General features: G+C 36.3%; 1 protein-coding gene across 1 annotated transcript in view; it reads right to left on the reverse strand.

Annotated features, from left to right (window-relative positions):
* The window catches only part of AP3S1 (adaptor-related protein complex 3, sigma 1 subunit), a 39,537-nt gene that overhangs the window by 14,582 nt on the left and 5,176 nt on the right, over positions 1–19,779 (reverse strand). Inside the window, exons 3-5 of the mRNA XM_009334466.1 lie at positions 16,502–16,593; positions 13,912–14,023; positions 6,024–6,095 (exon numbers count right to left, since the gene is read on the reverse strand). Coding sequence (XP_009332741.1) covers positions 6,024–6,095; positions 13,912–14,023; positions 16,502–16,593 — 276 coding nt within the window. The remainder of the gene's footprint in view (positions 1–6,023; positions 6,096–13,911; positions 14,024–16,501; positions 16,594–19,779) is intronic.

The following is a 19,779-nucleotide window of genomic DNA, read 5'->3' on the forward strand; positions in this document are numbered from 1 at the left end:
TACTTCATGATGTGGAGAGAGCTTCACTGGTAAAAACAAATGCTTCAGAGCCAGAAACTTGCTCTATCCATTACAGGCAGGAAATCCAAACTTCTGGAAAAAGCTAGATGCAGAGAATTAGGGACAATTTAAGTGTAATGCATATGTCAGCAATATTAATTGTATCAAAAGTGTCTGTATATATACATATATATATATGAATAGGAAAGAAAAAAAAAATTCATGTATGCATGTATATGAAACTAGGAAAGACCAATTCATTGCATTTCTAAATACAATGGTTTTGCATCAGCCAACCTCATAAAAGCCAGATTATTAAATTGCTCAGGAACATACTAACATTTACTACTTCTCAAGTGTAGTAAATGCTTTAAAGAATAACTGCGGAAGGATCACAGGCAGTTATACAGGTGTCCAAGCAGATCTCCAAAAGTTTTAGAAAACAGTATCATTAATATTAATGTTCTCTATCATCACTTTGATTGAAAGAAATACTAGACATCACTGAACATACGACTTAATGACACATGCCTTAACTATGAATTCACAGCACATGCATCTTTGCACATGGTTTTAAAATACTGAAAGCATGAACAAGCGTGAACAAACGCCTGTGGACTGGGTTTGGTTTTAGGAGGTTTTGATTGGTTGGTTGGTTGGTTTTAGTTTGGGGGTTTTGTCCAACCTGGTAGAAGATACAGAGATATTGCTTAATAGATGCCAGTAAGAGGCCCAGTTGGTAACATCATCTTACAACAGTAGCAGTGCAAGGTCTCTACAATAAGTGCACGTTATGTATGACAGTTCAGGAAACAACTCTATGATATGACCTATCTGATGCATTTTGTATAATATGAAGAGAGACATAAATTCAAGAAGTGGCCAAGCTTGAGCAGCGGAACTAGATCGCACAGCCTCCAGAGGTCCCTTCCAGCGTAAATTATTCTATGATTCTAAGAACAAAGAAGCTGAACTGAAAAAAAAAAAAAAAAAAAAAAGGGTTCTTGAGAACATAGACCACTGATTATAAAAGTAAGGTTGTAGCCCAACCACAACAATGGAACAAGGCAACCACTGCATGATACCGAGAGAAAGAATTTGATTTACAGGTTCAAAGAATGCATCTCACCAAGGCATAAATTCCCCTTGGTGTAAGTTCTGAAAGAAGTCCACAACATACCAGCAAGCTACAGATTAAGAAGTAATTGACAAGGGAGCACTGTCTGCAGATAAAAAAGGGCAGAAGGCAAACTTCAGGTTTCTGGCCAGCTGTAGCACTGATGCCATAACCGTAGAGAACAGCAGTGTACTTGTATAACTGGCGTTAATATCCAGCCTTCGGCAGTTATTGCCATTATCCTTATTATGACAGATGGAGCGAAGGAGGAGAATTAATACAATTCTGAACACAGCTTCTCACAAAAAAAATTGCTCATAATCAAGACTGTATATGCAAATTTACAAATATTACAATAAGCTTTACAGACAGAAAGAACAGCAGGGATATGTTTTTTTTCTAAAGCACACTAGTCCACAGAAGAAGTCTTAGTATTCTACATGAAAACATTAAGAAAATACCTTCCTTAATCTTTTTAGTCGTAAAGAAACTATTTCATTACTCTAGCTGTTGGTGTTTTAAAGGATTGCTTTATTATCATTTTGCTCTCAGAAAGTCCTCTAGTAAATATACAATGCAAATTAAAGCACCATGAATTACTGTTGAGCAGCTTTTTCATTATTTCGTGTTCAGTGTTTCACGTTACAGATGATGTACATCATAACATTAAATTTCCATCATGCAAGTTGCTTTAAAAAACATGAAAGATAAAATTTCTACTTATGCTCAAGCATGCTTAAAGAACTTTATTAAGTCAGAGGCAAAATCCACTTAGTTCATTATCTGGTTTCAAAAATTCACCAGTTGTCACTTAAAAAAATTATGCAAGAAATCTTAAGAGTATTTATCCTGATACAAATTCTCTGCTTCCAAATATCTCCAACTTAAGGATTCCTGAAACAGAGATTGTTTGCTGTTTCTTGCTATATTATTGTATTTTATAGCCCCTGTCCGATTTTCCTTTGGTTAGTATGTCTAATCACTTTTGAACCTATTTATAATATCCTTGGTATCTACGACAAAATTTAATTATGAATCATGAAAAAGACATTTTCTTTGTTTCAAAATTACTTCCTGAAATTTTATCTGATATCCCACTGTTCTTTATTTCTGTGAAACACAGTTGTTCATCTTCTTCAGCCCCTTCAACACCTTTTTTATATACTTCTTACTTTTCTGCCTCCAGTATCTTGAATATTTATCTTCCTCTTCCATGCAAGCTTGTTCCACACCTTAGATTATGTTTCTTACCTTCCTCTGTATTTCTTCCTACTTTTAGTACACAACATGCAAGTCTAACACGCAATAAAAATGTTTATAAAGCATGGATTGACATAGTAGCTTAACCATTTTTGTCTTGCCCCATTTTTCTTCTAAAGAGATGATTTTCTAAATAACAGAATACAATTAATTTTACTTGTTAATCTGTAATGAAAGGAAATTAAGACTATGATCAATATTATGTATAGATTGTAATCCATTTACTCCCTTCTCTTAAATAACTATAAGAATAAAACACTTCTAGCAAAAGTTTGCCCAGATATGAGCAGTAGCAAGACATACATTTTTAATATTAACTATTTTTTCTTTCTTTTTCATTGCAAATATGTGTTAAATTAACAAATATGCATTATTCTATTTTTTCTAATTAAAAATTTCACTAATTATTTCCCTAAAGAAACAAAAAATTTTCTGAATTAAAAAGCATTAAGTGGCAATGAAGTACAAAATATACTTCAAAAGTACATTCAAAACAGTGTTGAAGTGAAAGACTGAAGGGCACATGGAATACGCCTCTTACATTTATATTCTTAAAGAGAGATCAGACTGCTGAGAACATCAGCTTTTCAAAATCTGAAATTACCATTTTGTAATAAGAGTTTTGAGGTGTTTTTACAAAAATCAAGAGTGCTTCCTACTTCTGTTCCATGTGCTGTCTAAAAGCATGAATGTGTGCTTTAACAAATGTGGAGAAGGAATGCATCAAGAAAAAGCTCCTGGGAAAATTTGGCAAACACATTTTCTTGTCTTCAAGCTGCAATCTGATTCTGAAGGGTTCACTGTTCTGGTCAGATAATAAACTCCTGGAAGAGATCATGATACTCTCAGCGATATTTCAATAGGTGCCAAAAACTTGTGGAAAAATAGAAGTATTTCCTTACATCCCTAACTGAATGTATTCTAGTATTTTAGTTGTAAAAGATGCTTATGATAGCTTTCTGTGACGTCTTTTCCATCAGAAAGCATTACACTCCTGGACTCACTGTAGGAATCAGTACAGACTGAAATAAACCACCTCCTCTGGAAAACGTTTTGCTCCAGATATAGCAAGTTTGTTCATTTTTAATACAGCTGCTCTGTAAAAGAGAAGCCCAATTCTGTCCTGTACAGGCTACACTCCCCAACACCCCAAGCCCTCATCTGCTACAGCACATAAGAAACACTATCTCATTCCCACCTATATTCCATTCTCCAAACGAATTTCTAGTACTATACCAATATTTTTCTTGAATAAGCCTCTCTCTTGGCTCCAGGTTGCTATAAGCCATCACCGGGTCCTGTATAATACACTGGGTCCTGTATAATGAAGGCTGCCTGAAGGTAAATGTTTCCTTATAGAAATGCCACATAAAATGCTACTAAAGAGGCAACAGCTTTTGAGATTACATAGTTTAACTCTTTTACATGCTACATATTTTTTTACAAGAAAGGTATTTCTTGGTTTTTAGGCAGTTCTAGCAAGGGGATTGGAAGAAAGTCACCTTCCACAACTCCATCAAGAACTGAAGACACAGATCAACTCTCATCCAAATCAAGTAGTCAATCCTCACTTTCCTCAACACCAGACCACTCAAAATACAAATATTTGAAAAGTTTCACCCCAAACAGCTCCCACATGTAAGTATCCACTAGAACTAAGATTGTCTAGACCAAACATCCAGCAGCAGTTGCTGTTTTTCCCTATTGCAGACTTGAAATCTACTAACAAGCCAGGCCACAAATATCTGACAGAAGAAAGTTAATGTGTTGTAACTCAGAAGACTCAATGTATTTTGCTTCTTGACAAGGTGACTTTATCAGCAGTTTAAAGAGAATTTAATGCTGTAATTTCATTATCATAGATGCATCTTCCTGGTTTTTTCTTGCAGATCTACAAGAATACTAATGAACTTAAACTGTACCGAATCAAATGTTTTGATCCTATGTTATGGTATAAAGTAAGTCTTACAAACCAATTACACTGCAGGGGAAAAAAAAAACCAAAAGAATGGAGATGACATCAGATTAGTCACAACTGCATAACTAATGCTACTTTACTGCTGGTAGTAGCCTTGCATTACTGCAGAAGTTCAGCTTTCTGTGTGTATTCTTTTGTCAATTTATGCAGAAGTTAAAAATCACTGCACTGGTTAATGCCATGTTCAAAAATTTTAACTGAATGTGTCACTGATCTTTTATTTTGGAAATGGGTTACTTTTGCTAATATATCTAATAAGTATTTAGGGTTCACATTTTCCTCAAGAGTTTGAAAATACTACCCTGAACATTTAATGGGATTCTCATGCAGTATTTTAGTAAATCAAATAAAACACAAATTTTAGCTTCCCTTTGACAAATAGATTTTAAGAAGAAAATATCATCTCATATCCAATACAAAATAAAATATTCTTCAAGAAATCTAACATTTCAAAGCACCTAAGTTTTCTACATTTTATTAGAAAGATGCTTCTCCTATGAAGTGTAAAAGACTACTTATGTTAAGGAATGCCACTGAATGAAACATGCTATAGAGCAGCAGCTTGGACTGCACAGCAGACCACAACTGCATAGCAGTCAAAGTATTCTGCAGCTAAATATAAAGATCAAACTCCTTGCCACAAAACAATTGCAGTATTTGGGTTCTTTAAGCTCAGAAGCCAATATATAAACCACTCATAAGTTCTTCTGTACTTTAATCTGCCATTTTGGAAACAGCCAACACGTTGCAGCCAGGCTAGAAATCCTAATGACTAATCATGAGCACGGTATCAGTTCAAACACCTACTCAAGGTCATTTGCATTTCACTGTCTGGTCAAGGTACAAGTGTTTCTTCCAGAAGAACCTCCTGATTTTGAAACAAACTGAGTCAGTTCCAAATGGTTATTTCAGATACTTGTTACTATTTATAGTCCACTTTTAGTCATTTTTGTCTTATTTTCCTTTTGCATCTTTTGCTGTTGATGCAAAAAGATGTTCACAGATGGGGAAAGGTGACTACACAGAAAGCAACAGCAGGCACAAAATGCAACTGAGGGAATAAATTCTGTATATTCAATTCTCAGCACTTTAGGTATTACACCAAGAGGTGCCAATGTCCTTTTAAATGAAAGATTACTATGGTAATAGCATTTCTCAAAACTAGATTAATAAAACACTTGTTCCTGACAGCTGGGAATATTCAAACAAGATTGTTTCTAAATGTTTGAAAAAAGACATAATGTCTGTTTGAGATTTAGAAGAGCAAGATCCACACAACATTTAAATTACAGAATCATAGCATTTGAAAGGCAACTGCCAGCCTTAACTGGAAAAGCCAGTACAATTTTGGTTCCGAGTAACATAACACTTAACTGTAAACAAAATAGAATAAATTATTTCTTGAAACTAAGTCCTACTCTGAGAACATTCAGATGTCTCCAATCTGACAATTACATGTGCAATAACACTATGCAAATCTCCCACATTATTTTATTTTTCCTCAGAAAGACATGTTCCACCATAGCTTTCAAGTCTTAAAAATAATATGTTGATAGAAACTGTCTAGATTTCACTAACAATAAAAGTAGAATCACTGCAGTTTAATACCAAATATCAGTTGAACCAAACATTTTACTTGACAAGAAATATTGCAGGAGCTCACAGTACCTTGTCTACATGGAAAATTAAATCCAGTTCACAGACGTTTTCAAAACATTTGTCTAGTGTTTCCACAAATACCTGCAAAGAGGAAAAAAAGCCAGAGGTCAAGCTTTAACAGAAACTCAATAGTTCCATTAGGTGTGAGGTTTAACAAAAACAAATACAGAAAATAAACACCGGGCAGATTTTAAGGCATTAAAAGCATCTATAGAAATTATGTGGTTAACATTATTATGACAACAGTATGTTATCTGTAGAGGGCAAAACTGTATGCACAAGTCAGTTTGTGTTATAACTCTGCTAGAAGTCACACAGTTTTAACCAATAGCTGCATCTTGAAAAAAACAGTAACATCATCTACGTTACAATTTTCTCAGCTGTGATTCAGTGTTCCTTCCCATTTCATAAGAACCCAATTATTAAGCAAAAACCAGCTAGTTTTTTTTTTCATTATTATTGTTATTATTTTTAAGAATTTAACAATTACTACATTGCAGGCATCTCCTGGTTAACCAGACTACTGTTAACTTTGCCACACACACATGTGCAATGCAAACTGTCAGCGTCATGCAAGTTTGTCAGCATTATGGCCTCCAGCAACCGTACTGCAGCTTTCACCTAGTTTAGACCTGCTGAATTCAGGATGGACCAAGGAAAAAGGTAGCTATCATAATGTCACACTTGCTGATCCTGTCAGGCATACCACCACATAAGTTTAAAAAAGTCCAGTAGTTTGTACCCAGGCAAATAACCCCTCCCTGAATCTAGAATGTAAGTGCACAAAGCAGAAAAATCAAAGCAGCTGCTGAAGTCCAGCCACTGATGATCTCTGCCAGATAGGGAAGTATGTTACCCTGCTCTGGGTGCTTCTGTAACAGATTCCTTAGTACTCATGCTAGCCAGTTTTGATACACTAAGAAGATCCCAGCCCACCATTAGGCCAGATAATGAAAAGATGACTGTTCTTGCACTCCCGAAGCTCCTGAATGCCAATCACCATGTGCTTGTGGCAAGTGCTGACAAAGACTCCAGTCTTAGAGAGATGTAAGTACAGTTCCCTTTATTCAAGGGATAACTCCTACTGACTTAGAAGAGATGTGTCAAGACCTCTAAGTTAAACATATGCTTGAGTTTGAGAGCTTAGGGTCCTCAAAATTAAAAAGAATTTCTGTAAGAATTTACAGATCATTTATTAATGACTAGTAAATAAACTGCAACTTGTGGGAAATTTTAATCTCAGTTTTACGTTTCAAGGCTGTTTTATCACAATGTGTTTAATATTATTTGTTGTCACTGTATGTAATTTTTTTTTTTTCAATTCTAAACTCAAACCCTAAAGCAGCAATATGGAAGAAGTTAAACACCTGGTTTTGATTCTCTCTCTTTTCAACATGGTTTATTAATCCCATCTTAGTCTTTGAGAAGAACCAGATTTCAAAACGCCTAGGCCCAGAGAAATAGGAATGAGAAGCCATGTTCTGCTGACAAAAATGAAGTGGATAAAAGGCCTGCTTCTATAGATACATATTTATGTCTACAGACACAGTGAAACAGGACTACCTGACATCAGCCATTTCCAGTTGTCTACCTTGCATATTAAGAAAGATTACTTTTACATCTGAATCTCCCATCTCAGATCCTGCTTACACTATAAAAGAGAAGAGGATCACACTCTGCTGTTGCTATTACTACTATTATCAATCTCCATTTTAAAGTCAAACTACATCTAACTGATGTTCCATGCATTTAGAACAAGGATTATTCTTTAATACCAAAATGTCAATTCATAACTTAAAATAGGAACATAGAACATTTCCACAGGCAGACTCAAGACAGTAAGGTTCACTGACAACAGTTAACTAAGTAAATGAATATGCTTCTGTTAAACTATAGTGAAGCTAAGCAAAGCAGGTTCTTTTTTTCTTCAAGTAGTTGTTAATTTGTTGTGATAACAGTCTTCTATAAAGAAGGGATGCGAGCAAACAAAAAAAACTTATATGTTAAGCAGAACAAACTACACAGTTCACAACTATGTGCAGCAAGACAAATGACCAGAGATGTTCTCTTACTTTCCTTGTACCTTAGGAGAATGTGGTTACAAGGACAGTGCTGTTTGATATTGGCTGCAGGAAGAAGATTGGAAACAGAGTGTAAACGTAACCTTTATCTAAAGGTTTCAGTTACAAGAGCTAACGGTTTGCCACTATTTTTGAAAGAAAATAAAATATTCCTCATATACATCACCAAGTTTGCACACGAATTTACATACTCTGACTTTGACATCCATCTAGTTCCTTGGGAAACAAAGGAACATGTTAAAAACAAACTCAAAAATCCTCAAAAAAGGCCCCCACAGATATGTGTATTTAGTACCAGTATGTATGCCCACACATCGACAACACAGAAGTTTTATTTTTGTTACCTTCTTCCAGCAACTAGGGCTTCGCATATAACAACACTTGATTCATAGTTACAGTGGTTACTTTTAACCTTTACCCATTACATAGTGACACCACCGCACACTGAACGAACTCACAGACCTCTACTTGCAATGCATAACCAGTAATGCACACCAAACCTTTTTTAATCTAAGGGAAATCAGCTGGCACTGAGTATTCCTCAGAGATATTTTTCACCGCCTAAGGATTTCTCATGGAAACTTTCGAAACTTCCTCAATCTTCCATTCATGATGGAGAGTTCACTCAGAGTAACGCCAGCACTGATAAGGTATACATCTATTGCAAATAACTGGTCTTTAAAAGCATTAGCCTACAAGGTAAACTAGATTTTTTCCATGCTAACATTCCTTGACCTATTTTAAGACACCTTCAAATAATCAATATGGCAAAAAAAATTAGAGCCACTTTCATCATGATTTTAGTTGAGAATCAAATGAATTGCACACTATGGCAAGCAGTGCTAGAATTTAAGTACTTCAGTAATTACTTCAGATGCTGCAGACTTGTTGACCAAAATAACCAGAAAACACACCAATTGTTTTGGGACACCCCCCCCCACACACACACACCAGTTCAAATGCACCTTTTGATGTTATTAGAAAAGAAACATAGATAAATGAGTCAAACAGCAGGAAAATAAGGATGCACGCACAATGAATTACTAGCTCCCCCTTGTGCTTCATTTTTGAAATCATAATCTTTTACAGTTCAAAGAAAAACCCATGCACATCTTCATGCAAGTAAACGGGGGTGGGGGGTGGAGGAAAAAAGCCACATGAACTTTTGTAGTAAATATGCTTTAATAAAGCCAGATACACATCTGGAAAGTAAAGTACATGAATCAAAATACCAAATTGTTATTGGATATATACAAGCCAGGAGCTCCCTATACTCAGCAATATGTCAAAACATAAAACACCACCTTTACCATGAAGGGCTCATTTTTTAATTAGGCAAATAAGACAACAAAGGAATAAAACATACATTAATACTGGGAAGATAACAAGGCTAGCAGAAAAATCAGAACACCTAATCAATTAAATGCATCTGATGCTAGATAATGTCAAATACTAACAAAGCAGGTACAAAAAATTAAGTAAAAACAACAGGAGTAACTCATATCAAGAATATCCCACCCTTCGTCCTAGGCTAAACAGCAATGGTAAACCTTAAGACAGAATTAATTCAATCTGCCCACGGAGAGTCCTCTCCTTCACTGCTTTTGACTGTTCAAATGCTACTTGAGACTCCAACTAGTTTAGAACATAATGGACTCATATAGCCAGCTCTCCATACACAAGACTGGTTTCTCTTCTGCTTTAAGAGAGGCATTTAATAAGTCATCGTTCACGTATCATTACAAGCATATGAAGTCAACTACAGTGTTTCCACAGCCTTTCTAATTGGGAAATCCTTGGAGCAGCCACTGTGTTCTCCCACACTTACACTGACATCCCAGTTTTCTTTCAATAATTTTTTTTTTAAACTACTCATAGATTATACAGAGGATGCCAAGATTACAGTGTAAGGGGAAGACTGTACAAGTCCTGTTGATTAGTCAAAACAGAAGTGTGTTAGGTCTTTCAAGCAGACCTACCAATAGACTTACCAATATTACCAATAAGGCTTTTTACATCAAAACGTTCTTTTTGTTTTTAATTCCTGCCCTTTACTTTCCACCCAACTCTAAAATAAACTAATAGTGTTAACTGAGAACTAGTTAGAGATTTTTCTGCCAAAATAGGTATCCCAGTCATATGCCTCTCCCTTTTTTATTTAATTAGCATAAAAGCATCTCTGGTCATGACGATTTATCTTTAAGAACTGAGAAAAACATCTTTCATGAACTGCACTTCATTTCCTGTATGCATCTTACTGAACAACATTATCTTGCAAGGCCATATACAACTTTTCATGGAAGACTGATCTCACAGATTTAGCTGCTTACTGAGCCAACATGTCTTAGAAGTACAGCAGTGGGCTAATATCCTCAAAAATGCTTAGAGTTGACATAGGCTTTTAGGTCCGTAAGATAGTTAGGTACCATTGTAAACGTCACTCAATTTTTCCTCATGGCAGTCTACAGCTAGTTATATTTTCTTATGTACTTTATTTCCATGCACTATAACCTTACACTTCACAGGCTAATGAGAAGTCTGAAAGAGCTACAACTCATGACATAATTTACACTGAATCCAAAAGACTGCAAAACCTACCAAGCATAGCACAGATGCTGACCTACCTCCCATCCAATTAACCAAAAACAATAAACAGAATTTTATGTTTGTGTTAAAAAAAAAGAAAATGGACAAAAATTAACAGTATGAATTTGCCTGTGGTGTTCAAACACATCTAGTTTGAACACAATATAAAAATCTGAGGCAGAGCCTATGATTTGTAACACATAGAGTGCATTCATTAAGCCTAAGCCAAGACGACTTACCTGTTAAACAGCTCTGACCTAATGGTGATATATGTGGCCTTCATAGAAGTATTACACAAAAACTTTATGCTGAAAAGAACTGCAGGCTGCCATATGTCATCTAATCTACTATAGATTTATTCACTTTACAAGACAGAAAACTCTTAAGCGCTAGACTGAGATCTAGGTCCATTTCACCAGTTTATTTTCATGAGATCATGAACTGGCCCTCTACGTAACTACTTATTTAAACAATTCGGTATATGTATGATTGGTAACAAACTCCAGATGGCTTACTCTTACCTGTGTTGTCTCTGAACTATAGCAAACAAAGATGTATGAAAACGGTTCAACCCTTCTCAACAAAAAACAGGCAAAGCTTACTTGCTTGAGCAGATGTGTATGTATACATACTGCCAGTCTGTGTTGCACATGAGGTTGAGATGTAATAATAAACTTTCTGAGGGCGCTATTCCAGTGTAAGATACATTTAATTCTTATCGCTATTGCCAAGTGGATTAAACAGATCCTTCTTGTGAACCACACTGGAAATTAAAAATGTTTAATTGATCTCTGTATACATTCTACTATAATCAAATGGTTGAATTACAATGATCTAGAGAAATGGGAATACTGAACAGCTGCAGGTACTGTGGTGAGATTGTATTTATAAACAAAATCATATGGGTCAGAAGAAAGTAAAGTATTTCTATAAATAGAAACAGCATTTCTAGTATTTCTGCTTCCTTCAAGTAATTATATTGGCATGTAATTAAACAGCAGGGCATAATGGAAAAGATGTGACATATAAAGACAGAGATTGAAATCCATCAAAGTACTTCTGGCACAAGAAGCAACACAATTTAGGGAAAACTTTAGGATCTCCCTAATTCAGAGAGTTTGAGGGCTATACAAATATAGGTAGTAGTAAGCTCAAGCAATTTGCTTCAACACCTTAAAGTAAAATTTAGGTTACACTGCGTAACTGGAAATAACTGGAAGCTACTGATGTGACATTTTTAATATACCATAATGAATAAAACCTTAGTTGAACTGGCATAGTGGCCCTGCAAAATACAACAGGTCAGACTGATCGACCTCAATAGTCTTTCCTATCCTTATTATCTCATTAAACTAAGATATTTATAATACCTACTTTACCTGAAAAACATCCCTAAATCACATGAAAAATTAACATGCTTCTTTTCTCAGTTCATAAATATTTTAGCACTTCCAAGTAAGAAGACACACTATGCAACAAGCAACTAAGCAACTCTGTACAGCAAACTGCTAAGAACAGGTGAGGCCGTTGTATACCTCACTCAGTAACTTGCACTGTTCAGATATTGCAGAATGTTTCTATGACCAAAGATGACATAAGAATCAAGAAAAAGAGTTTCTTTCCCTGCTACCCACACAGCCACTTGGAGAGACAATTTGGATCTACTGCCCAGAAGAGCACTAAACATTGAAGAGCTGTTTTGAACACTAACAGGGGACTATGAGAAGCTATTCAGCTCCAAGAAATGTCTGCAGGGCCTTTAAGGCCCACAGTGCTTTTTACAGTGAAATAATCAATAGATACAGGCCCATGTCTCAGGATACCACAGATTTTACTCATGTAATAAATCAATTCTCTTGATGTGCAAGCTTTTGAAAAGCTTAACAGTAAGTGAATCGTATGTGTGTGTGTATATATATATCTGAGACCCATTTTATGTAATGACATACGTCACTTCATGGTGTGAAACTATTTTTTGCCACATCTGACTACACTATCAATCATCAGTGAAATTGTTTACGTGCAAATTTTAAGTTGAAAAATCACTGGTGCAGTCAAGAGTTCTCTTGACATAAGAGTGTTCGTATTACCAGACATGATTTTTGTTGCCAAGCTGATACAGACATATTTAACAGTTTAAATCATACGTGCTGTATTGGGAGCCCTGCAGAAGATGTTGTATTCGAGGAGTTAGTGATCTTGAACAGGCCGTGTCTGCTCTACTGCGCTTGAGAAGCCTGTATCTTATCAATGTAATCTATAATTTATAATGTCTTTGGGAAAGGTAAACTGTAGGTGGATCAAGGAGTGGAATGTATTGATCCTGACCAAGAGACCGTTGCATGTTTAGGAGTTAGTGATCCACGTAACACTTAACCCGAATAGGCACAGGCCTGTGCTGTGCTGCACAAATTCCTTGGCTGCAGAATAAACTCACACAGCTCACTGTAACAGAGGAGCCTGCAGGCAGCTCCCACTTGGTACCTGTGATTACGCTACCTGCACGGCCTTGCCTGTACCTCAAAGTGCAGCAAGAAGCTCTCATGAGAACATCCTTTACAAATGGAGTTGTTTTCTTGTGACAGAATTATATACTAGGTCAAAGGCCAAAAAGGGAGAGCCTCTCTCCACAGACAGGATCTGCTCTGCACAGGGCACTGTGAGAAAATCAACCTGGGCTCCACTGGATGCTGCATGAACAGGGGATGTCCAGCATCTGAAGGCGTGTAAGATTTACTATCTACATTCCTCTTCTTATTCTGTTTTATTAAATAGTTACCTTATTAAACCAATTTTGTTGTTGAGCCTTTCTTATTGAGATCCAGAAAGAATGTGTAGCGGCTCTTTCTCCTCACACAGAGCTTTATGCATCAAGGTTCTCATAATCTAAACTTGTGTAGCTAATGCTTGAACTGCACCATTTTACCTGCAGCCAAAACAAGGCCTTGAAAAGCTGCAGCAAAAAATATCCGATTGTTCTGTAGGTTCCAAACAAACGGTTTCCTTACTTCTCATCAACTTGGGAAACAACTTTTTCAAAGACAGTCCAGAAAACTGCTAACAATCCAAAAGTAATACTCAGCACTTCAGGTGTGTTCACAGTATGAAAGCCACCTTCACTTCCAAATATTACAGAAAAAGACACAGTTAAATACTGAAGTTCTAAGGTACTTAGAAGTAGAATTCCACTTATTAAAAAAACAAAGCAGGGGAAAAAAAAAACAACTTACTTGTATGAGGTCTAAAATGCCAAGCTCACTTTCTGAAGAATCCACACAGAAGACAAAATACAAGGTGGCATAGTGTCGGTAAATTAGTTTGTTATCAGATCCACCTATTAATCTAAACAGGAAAGAAAACAGGAAAGCTTAGTTAGCATCTCAGGATAAGCTAGGCAAATCCTCGCACTTACTTCAGTTAATAGGAGGCCTGATGTTAATGGCTGGCTGGAGCTTTCCCAAATCCAACTGTATCACAACTTTTATTTTGTGATATAATTACAATGGAAGAACACTAAGTACCAAGACAGCCCAAGTTACATTTACCACACAAGCACAGTTATTGTTATCCATATGGATAATAATTACATCAACATATGCACCTTTTTATTAAAATCAATTCAAACGGATCATGCAGTTTCATCAAAAAATGGGTATTAAATGTAATTCCGTGACACACTCCTGGGCACTGTACAGGGATTAATCTGCTTTACAGATTAACAGAGCATCTGCCTATGAATCCTTCGCTGCCCTTCTTAGAGGAGCATCAACAGAAAGAGAAAACTGTAATGCAGACTGGCATTTGGATTACAGAAAAAGCCTTAAGTGGGGTTTATAATCCACTTAACAAAGAACATGCAACACTTGTGCTACAAAGTATTTGATATCTTGAGAAATAAGACTGTACTACAACCAATAGTTTGTGATGCAATGTTAAAGTCACAGAAGCAATTAAATTTTTATGGACTCACTAATCATCAAGTTACTGAACAAGAAGAGAAGAGGTCTACACAAGTATTTCCTTCCACTCTTCTGCTATAGCCTTCCCAAAGAAGGTACATAAATCATAAGAAGATATGTTCTTCAGATCACTGACAATTGCTTTTGCGCAGGAGGCCCACTCAGATAGAAATTAAAATATTTTGTAGCCTGAACTTACATGGCTATGAACATCATAATTCTCCCTTAATTCTGTACCAGAACTGAATCACCTGTTTGGTGTATCATAACTCATCCCTTCAGTTTCTGCCTTTATCACAGGGAGAGAATACATAAACAAAAAGAACAAGAAATCTTTTAGGTCACTTTTGCTTAAGCACATTTCTTTGCATTAATGCTTGGGTGGGGGGAGGGGGAACCCTTTGTTCCTGAAGAGCAGGAACTACATTTAAGAAATATCAGACAAAAATGTGAAAGTAGAAAGAAATGCCAATTAAAGTTTCCTCTTTTATACTTTATTTACCCAATTCTTTCAAGTACTTCAGTACACAGAGTTAGTATATATAAACAGTTGAGGCCTTTGGGTAAACTGCAAACTATAAAGTGATCCCTGTCCTGAAAAAAAAAATACTGAAAAAATATATTGAAATGGTAACTCCAGAATTGAGCAGTAGGAAGAAAGCCAGAATTGTGTCTGGTTTAGTTTCTTTTTGTTGCACAGCTGTGATGTTTTTAAAAGGCTCCAAATGGCTTCTGTCTTTCACTTACAGAATTCAAGCCAGCATGTTTTCAGCATGAAATCACCTCCAAGAACCTAACGATAGAATCATCAGTTGAGTAGTCGGAAGAGAACGATTTTAGTTTAAAAAATAATAAAATAAAAAAAAAAATCAGGAATCATCTTGATCAGGAAAAAGACATCATAGCTGACATGATACAGCTAAGCATTTAAATGACTCCGCACACAGAAAATTTAGGCATTAACATACTAACTTTCAGTAATCAGAAATTTCCATAATTACAATATTTAACAGGCTATGACAATCTCTGTGTTTAGACTGGCAATCATGAGCTTACTCCATCAATTATGATCCCTTTTCCTAGAAGGTGGCTTTGTTACTATTTACTCTTGATGACTAATATCTCAAAATAAAACACTTTTGCATTTCAGAATTTCTTCTCTTCAACTAAGGCAAGACCACATTAAAAAAAAAACAACCGAGATGATTCAAGAAAGAATATTTTGTGCATGTCTTCTGGAGACAGAAGACGTAAGTCTGGCTTTCCTACTACCTTGCTCTGCCCATATCAATAAAAAAATCTTGGTTGAAACTGCATTAGTTAGCACATTTAAAACCTTTTTTTTTTTTCTTCCTGGTTTATATAGCAAGCCTGAACCCAGATAAAAAGGCTGAGGAATCCTACTATCAGAGGCTGTCCACTCAAATTTTAGGAGCTCAAGCCAAAGCACCAGCTACAAAATATTTTAATTTTCTCAATGGGTATGGCAAATGCAAATGCCTCTTCAAATGAGACCAGAAATCTTTAGCTTGATTATAGGGAAACTGGTTAGGTATCATCTGCCTGTTCCCCATCTTGTATCTGAAACAATTATAGCCCTAGATATGGCACTGTGTCAGTTACAGCACTAGAAAAAATTAGTTTTATTGCCTAACTCATTTTGATACATATATATATGTATGCTTCAGTTAGTAAAGAATATGTATACCTGGTGCAACATAATATTATTTGTTGTGTATTAAAATATCTCAAGTGACATGGCATTTACATTACAACTGTAAAAACAGTTATATTACAATCAGCAGTAATAATATTTGCTAGCCAATAAGTATTGGGCATTTATTTCAAACTTGATACTTACAATCCTCCTTCTAGGAAATTACAGACATTTTCATCACGTTTTGATACTAAATGGAAAGTTTCTCTGATAATTTGTTGCTGCGTATCTTCACTCTATGAAAGAAAACATATTTTGCTATCAAGCTAAAATGGATTAAAAAACAATGCACAGCACACAGAGCTAATAAATAGAACACAAAGTATATAAGCACCCTCAAACTACCTAATTCTGAAGATTTAAATCTGCCAATTAAGAAGCTGCATATTGTTTTTGTCATTTCAACACAAAAAGACATTTTTACAAACTAAGTTGCAGAATACATTACTGAGAAACAACTGTGAAAAAAGTGATTGTTTTTAAGAAATATGTAAAAAAAAAAATCTAAAAATAGTTTCTTCAAGTAAACAGGAAGGCTTCTCAAGTATTCTGAATTTTCTGTGTCTCTACCGTAGCCCGAACAGCTACAGACATGCTTTGGAACTACCTTCACCCATGAACAGGAGGAAAACAAAGTCTCAAAAGTTTGAAGGGTGTGGGAAAGTTAAAAATCGCACAATGCATAACTCTTTCAGAAATAGCTTAAAATGCAACGGCATCATGAGCAACAGCTTCTCCTAAGCCTTTAACTTTCCTTCTAGCAGATCAAAACATCACTTCCGAGTTTGAATTCACTTGACTCTTCTTGAGATCCCACCACGACTCTAAAAGCACACTTGCTTTTGTTACCTTTCTGTAAGAGCAGACTCATTTTTAACAAGTCTCTATGTTCATAGTCAAAAAATTTAGATAAAACTCCTAAAACCCTGCATTTGTTTTATAGCACAGATCCCTGAAGTTATCAAGCATAGAGAGCCCCCACCCCTGCCCAAGCGTGTAAGTCAGCATTTTAAACCATTATAAGAACAAACACTCTAAGCAAAACCGGTGCATGTATCTTAAAAGTGATTTCAGCTAAAGAGTGCAGTACCCTGCATGACGGCTAAGCAAACAAAGCCTAGCACCGGTGTGATTTGCATCCATCACCTTAAATTCATGTGTTATTTTACACACAACCTCTAGAATCCACAAAGACATCAGCAAAAAGCTCCAGCAGAAGTAAATTGCTCCATAAAACAAAGAACAAGAAAGTGCAGGTTCCTCTGCTTCTATAGTTTGCGTTCCTTAAATCGTGCCTGCCTTAATCCACTGCAGTTATTTCAGTTACTTCCATCATATTTTCTATGGTAGCAGGAAAGAGACCTGCCTTTTTTCCTTAAGAAACTGAGATACTGAGTATTTAAAATAACTTTTGTTTTCAGAATCTGCCCTTAGTCACAAAGTTGTTCAGAAACTTATTTTTAACTTTGAAATTATGGCCACAGGTCTATATTCTGAAACATAAAACCACGGCACACTTGTCTTCCTATTTAATCGCCATGAATTATTATTTTGCTACCTAACTGCAGAAGATTATTAACTTCTTTTTATGCAGTAGAAACTCTTTCCATTCTCATATATATCAGGGAAAAAAGGTTACACATGTTTTATAAGTTTTGGTATCATGAAGCAAACAAATACTTCCTTCACAGAGCTGACCGAAGTAATCTCTCTAGAAAGCACGAGATGCTTCCACTTGTAGAAAAAAACTGAGATTTGCCTCCAGTACTGGTTCAATCGATATTAAAGTATGCATAAGTTTCAAAAAGTCCATAAATAAACCTGTCTTATTGAAGTCACACACAAAAAGATAACCAAGACAATTGCACCTGTTTCTGTGCACCACGAAGCTTTAGGGAAATCGCCTAACCACATAATTTCTTAGTTTCCTTTGCTATTCGTGTTCTCAAAATTTCAAGGCATTCTGTTTATACAGACCATACTTTAAGCATTGAGGATTTGTTCTAATTCCAGTTATGAAAGTAGCAGAGCAGAGTGGAGTTGACAAGAAAAATCCAGTATCCTCCTGCCATTCACTCCTCCCCTTCCCCTGCTTCTTCTCCCTCCCAGGACTTTCATTACACAACAGTAACAGAAGACACAAAAAGATAATTACATTTGGATGGAAAATGAAAATGGAAGTTAACTTTCACATTAATGCAAGTTTTGTATACCTTTCCAAAATCTTTCATCTACTTATTTATTACCTCCACACTGACAGGAAAAAAAGAAAAGAAACAAAAAAGCCTTCTTTAGTAAGTTAATGTAGTTCTGCAATAGAAGTTATCAAGAAGAGACTGGGAATGCACAGAGGGGGAATGCTTATCAATATGCATAGGTGAGAATATTCCATTTTAATTTTTAAGTCAGAAATGGCAAGTGAAAGACATCTGCTTGGTAACCCAGAATTGATGAGAAAGAAGAAAACGTGTTCGCAAACACGTATTAGAATTCCCCGATATCGCCCTTCTAAGGGGAGGGATCAGATTCAGTCATCCATAGCAATGACCTGTACTAGTTACACTCCTTTGATTAAAAGCCTGACAGTGCAAACTGAAGTGTCACAGTCATCATTTCTGCTCTCAGATGTAGAAGTAAGACACATCTCTTTCAGTAAAGTTAAATATGACTTCCATGATAGCCAGAATTGCAAATAAGTGGCCACAAATCCACGTAAGTAATAGCATTACTGGAAAAGAATACTTTGTTTACATAACTCTGGGAAGCATCAGTTGTTTTCTTGTGTGTTAATGTCCAAGGTCAGCCCAAGCAGAGCTTAGCCCATTTGCTACGAAATACAGCACGTGATCAAAACGTTACTTTAAAATCTCTTATCCTTGAATTAAATCAACTGTTCCCACACTGTTTCTTAACTCCCTGTGGCTGCACTTTCTTTTCATTCAGATCAAGTGCTTGTGCTGCATTTTCAGAGCTGCTTTGCTACTTGCCTTCTCCCATGTAAAAGAACATACTCGTCTGTTTCATTACACTCCTTTTTCATGTCAACTGTATTTTTATAATACTCAGAAAGTTTCCAAAGGAAAACCTATGAGTCCCACAAGACTCATCTTCCCAATTCTGCCACCTCTGCCACAGCACGGAGACGCGCAGCACTACCTCAGAGACGCCGAAAGCCAGGCTAAAAACCACGGCAGAGTTCAGAGTAGCGCTTCCACAAATAAGCTCAGAGAGCCGAGCCCGCCGTTGAACAAGACTCCCTTCCTTCACTCTCAGTACTGCTAAAGGGCAATTTCCAGTGGCAAGAACGCTGGCTGCGACGAACCCCGTCCTCCTTACGGACGGCTCTTACAAGGCCTCAGCGCCCTCCATCTTCCCACGCCCTCGGCCCACGCCGCCGCCTTAAGCGCAGAGCGGCAGGCGGG

Source organism: Pygoscelis adeliae, unplaced genomic scaffold (assembly GCF_000699105.1).
Source record: "Pygoscelis adeliae isolate BGI_AS28 unplaced genomic scaffold, ASM69910v1 Scaffold252, whole genome shotgun sequence".
Taxonomy (NCBI): domain Eukaryota; kingdom Metazoa; phylum Chordata; class Aves; order Sphenisciformes; family Spheniscidae; genus Pygoscelis; species Pygoscelis adeliae.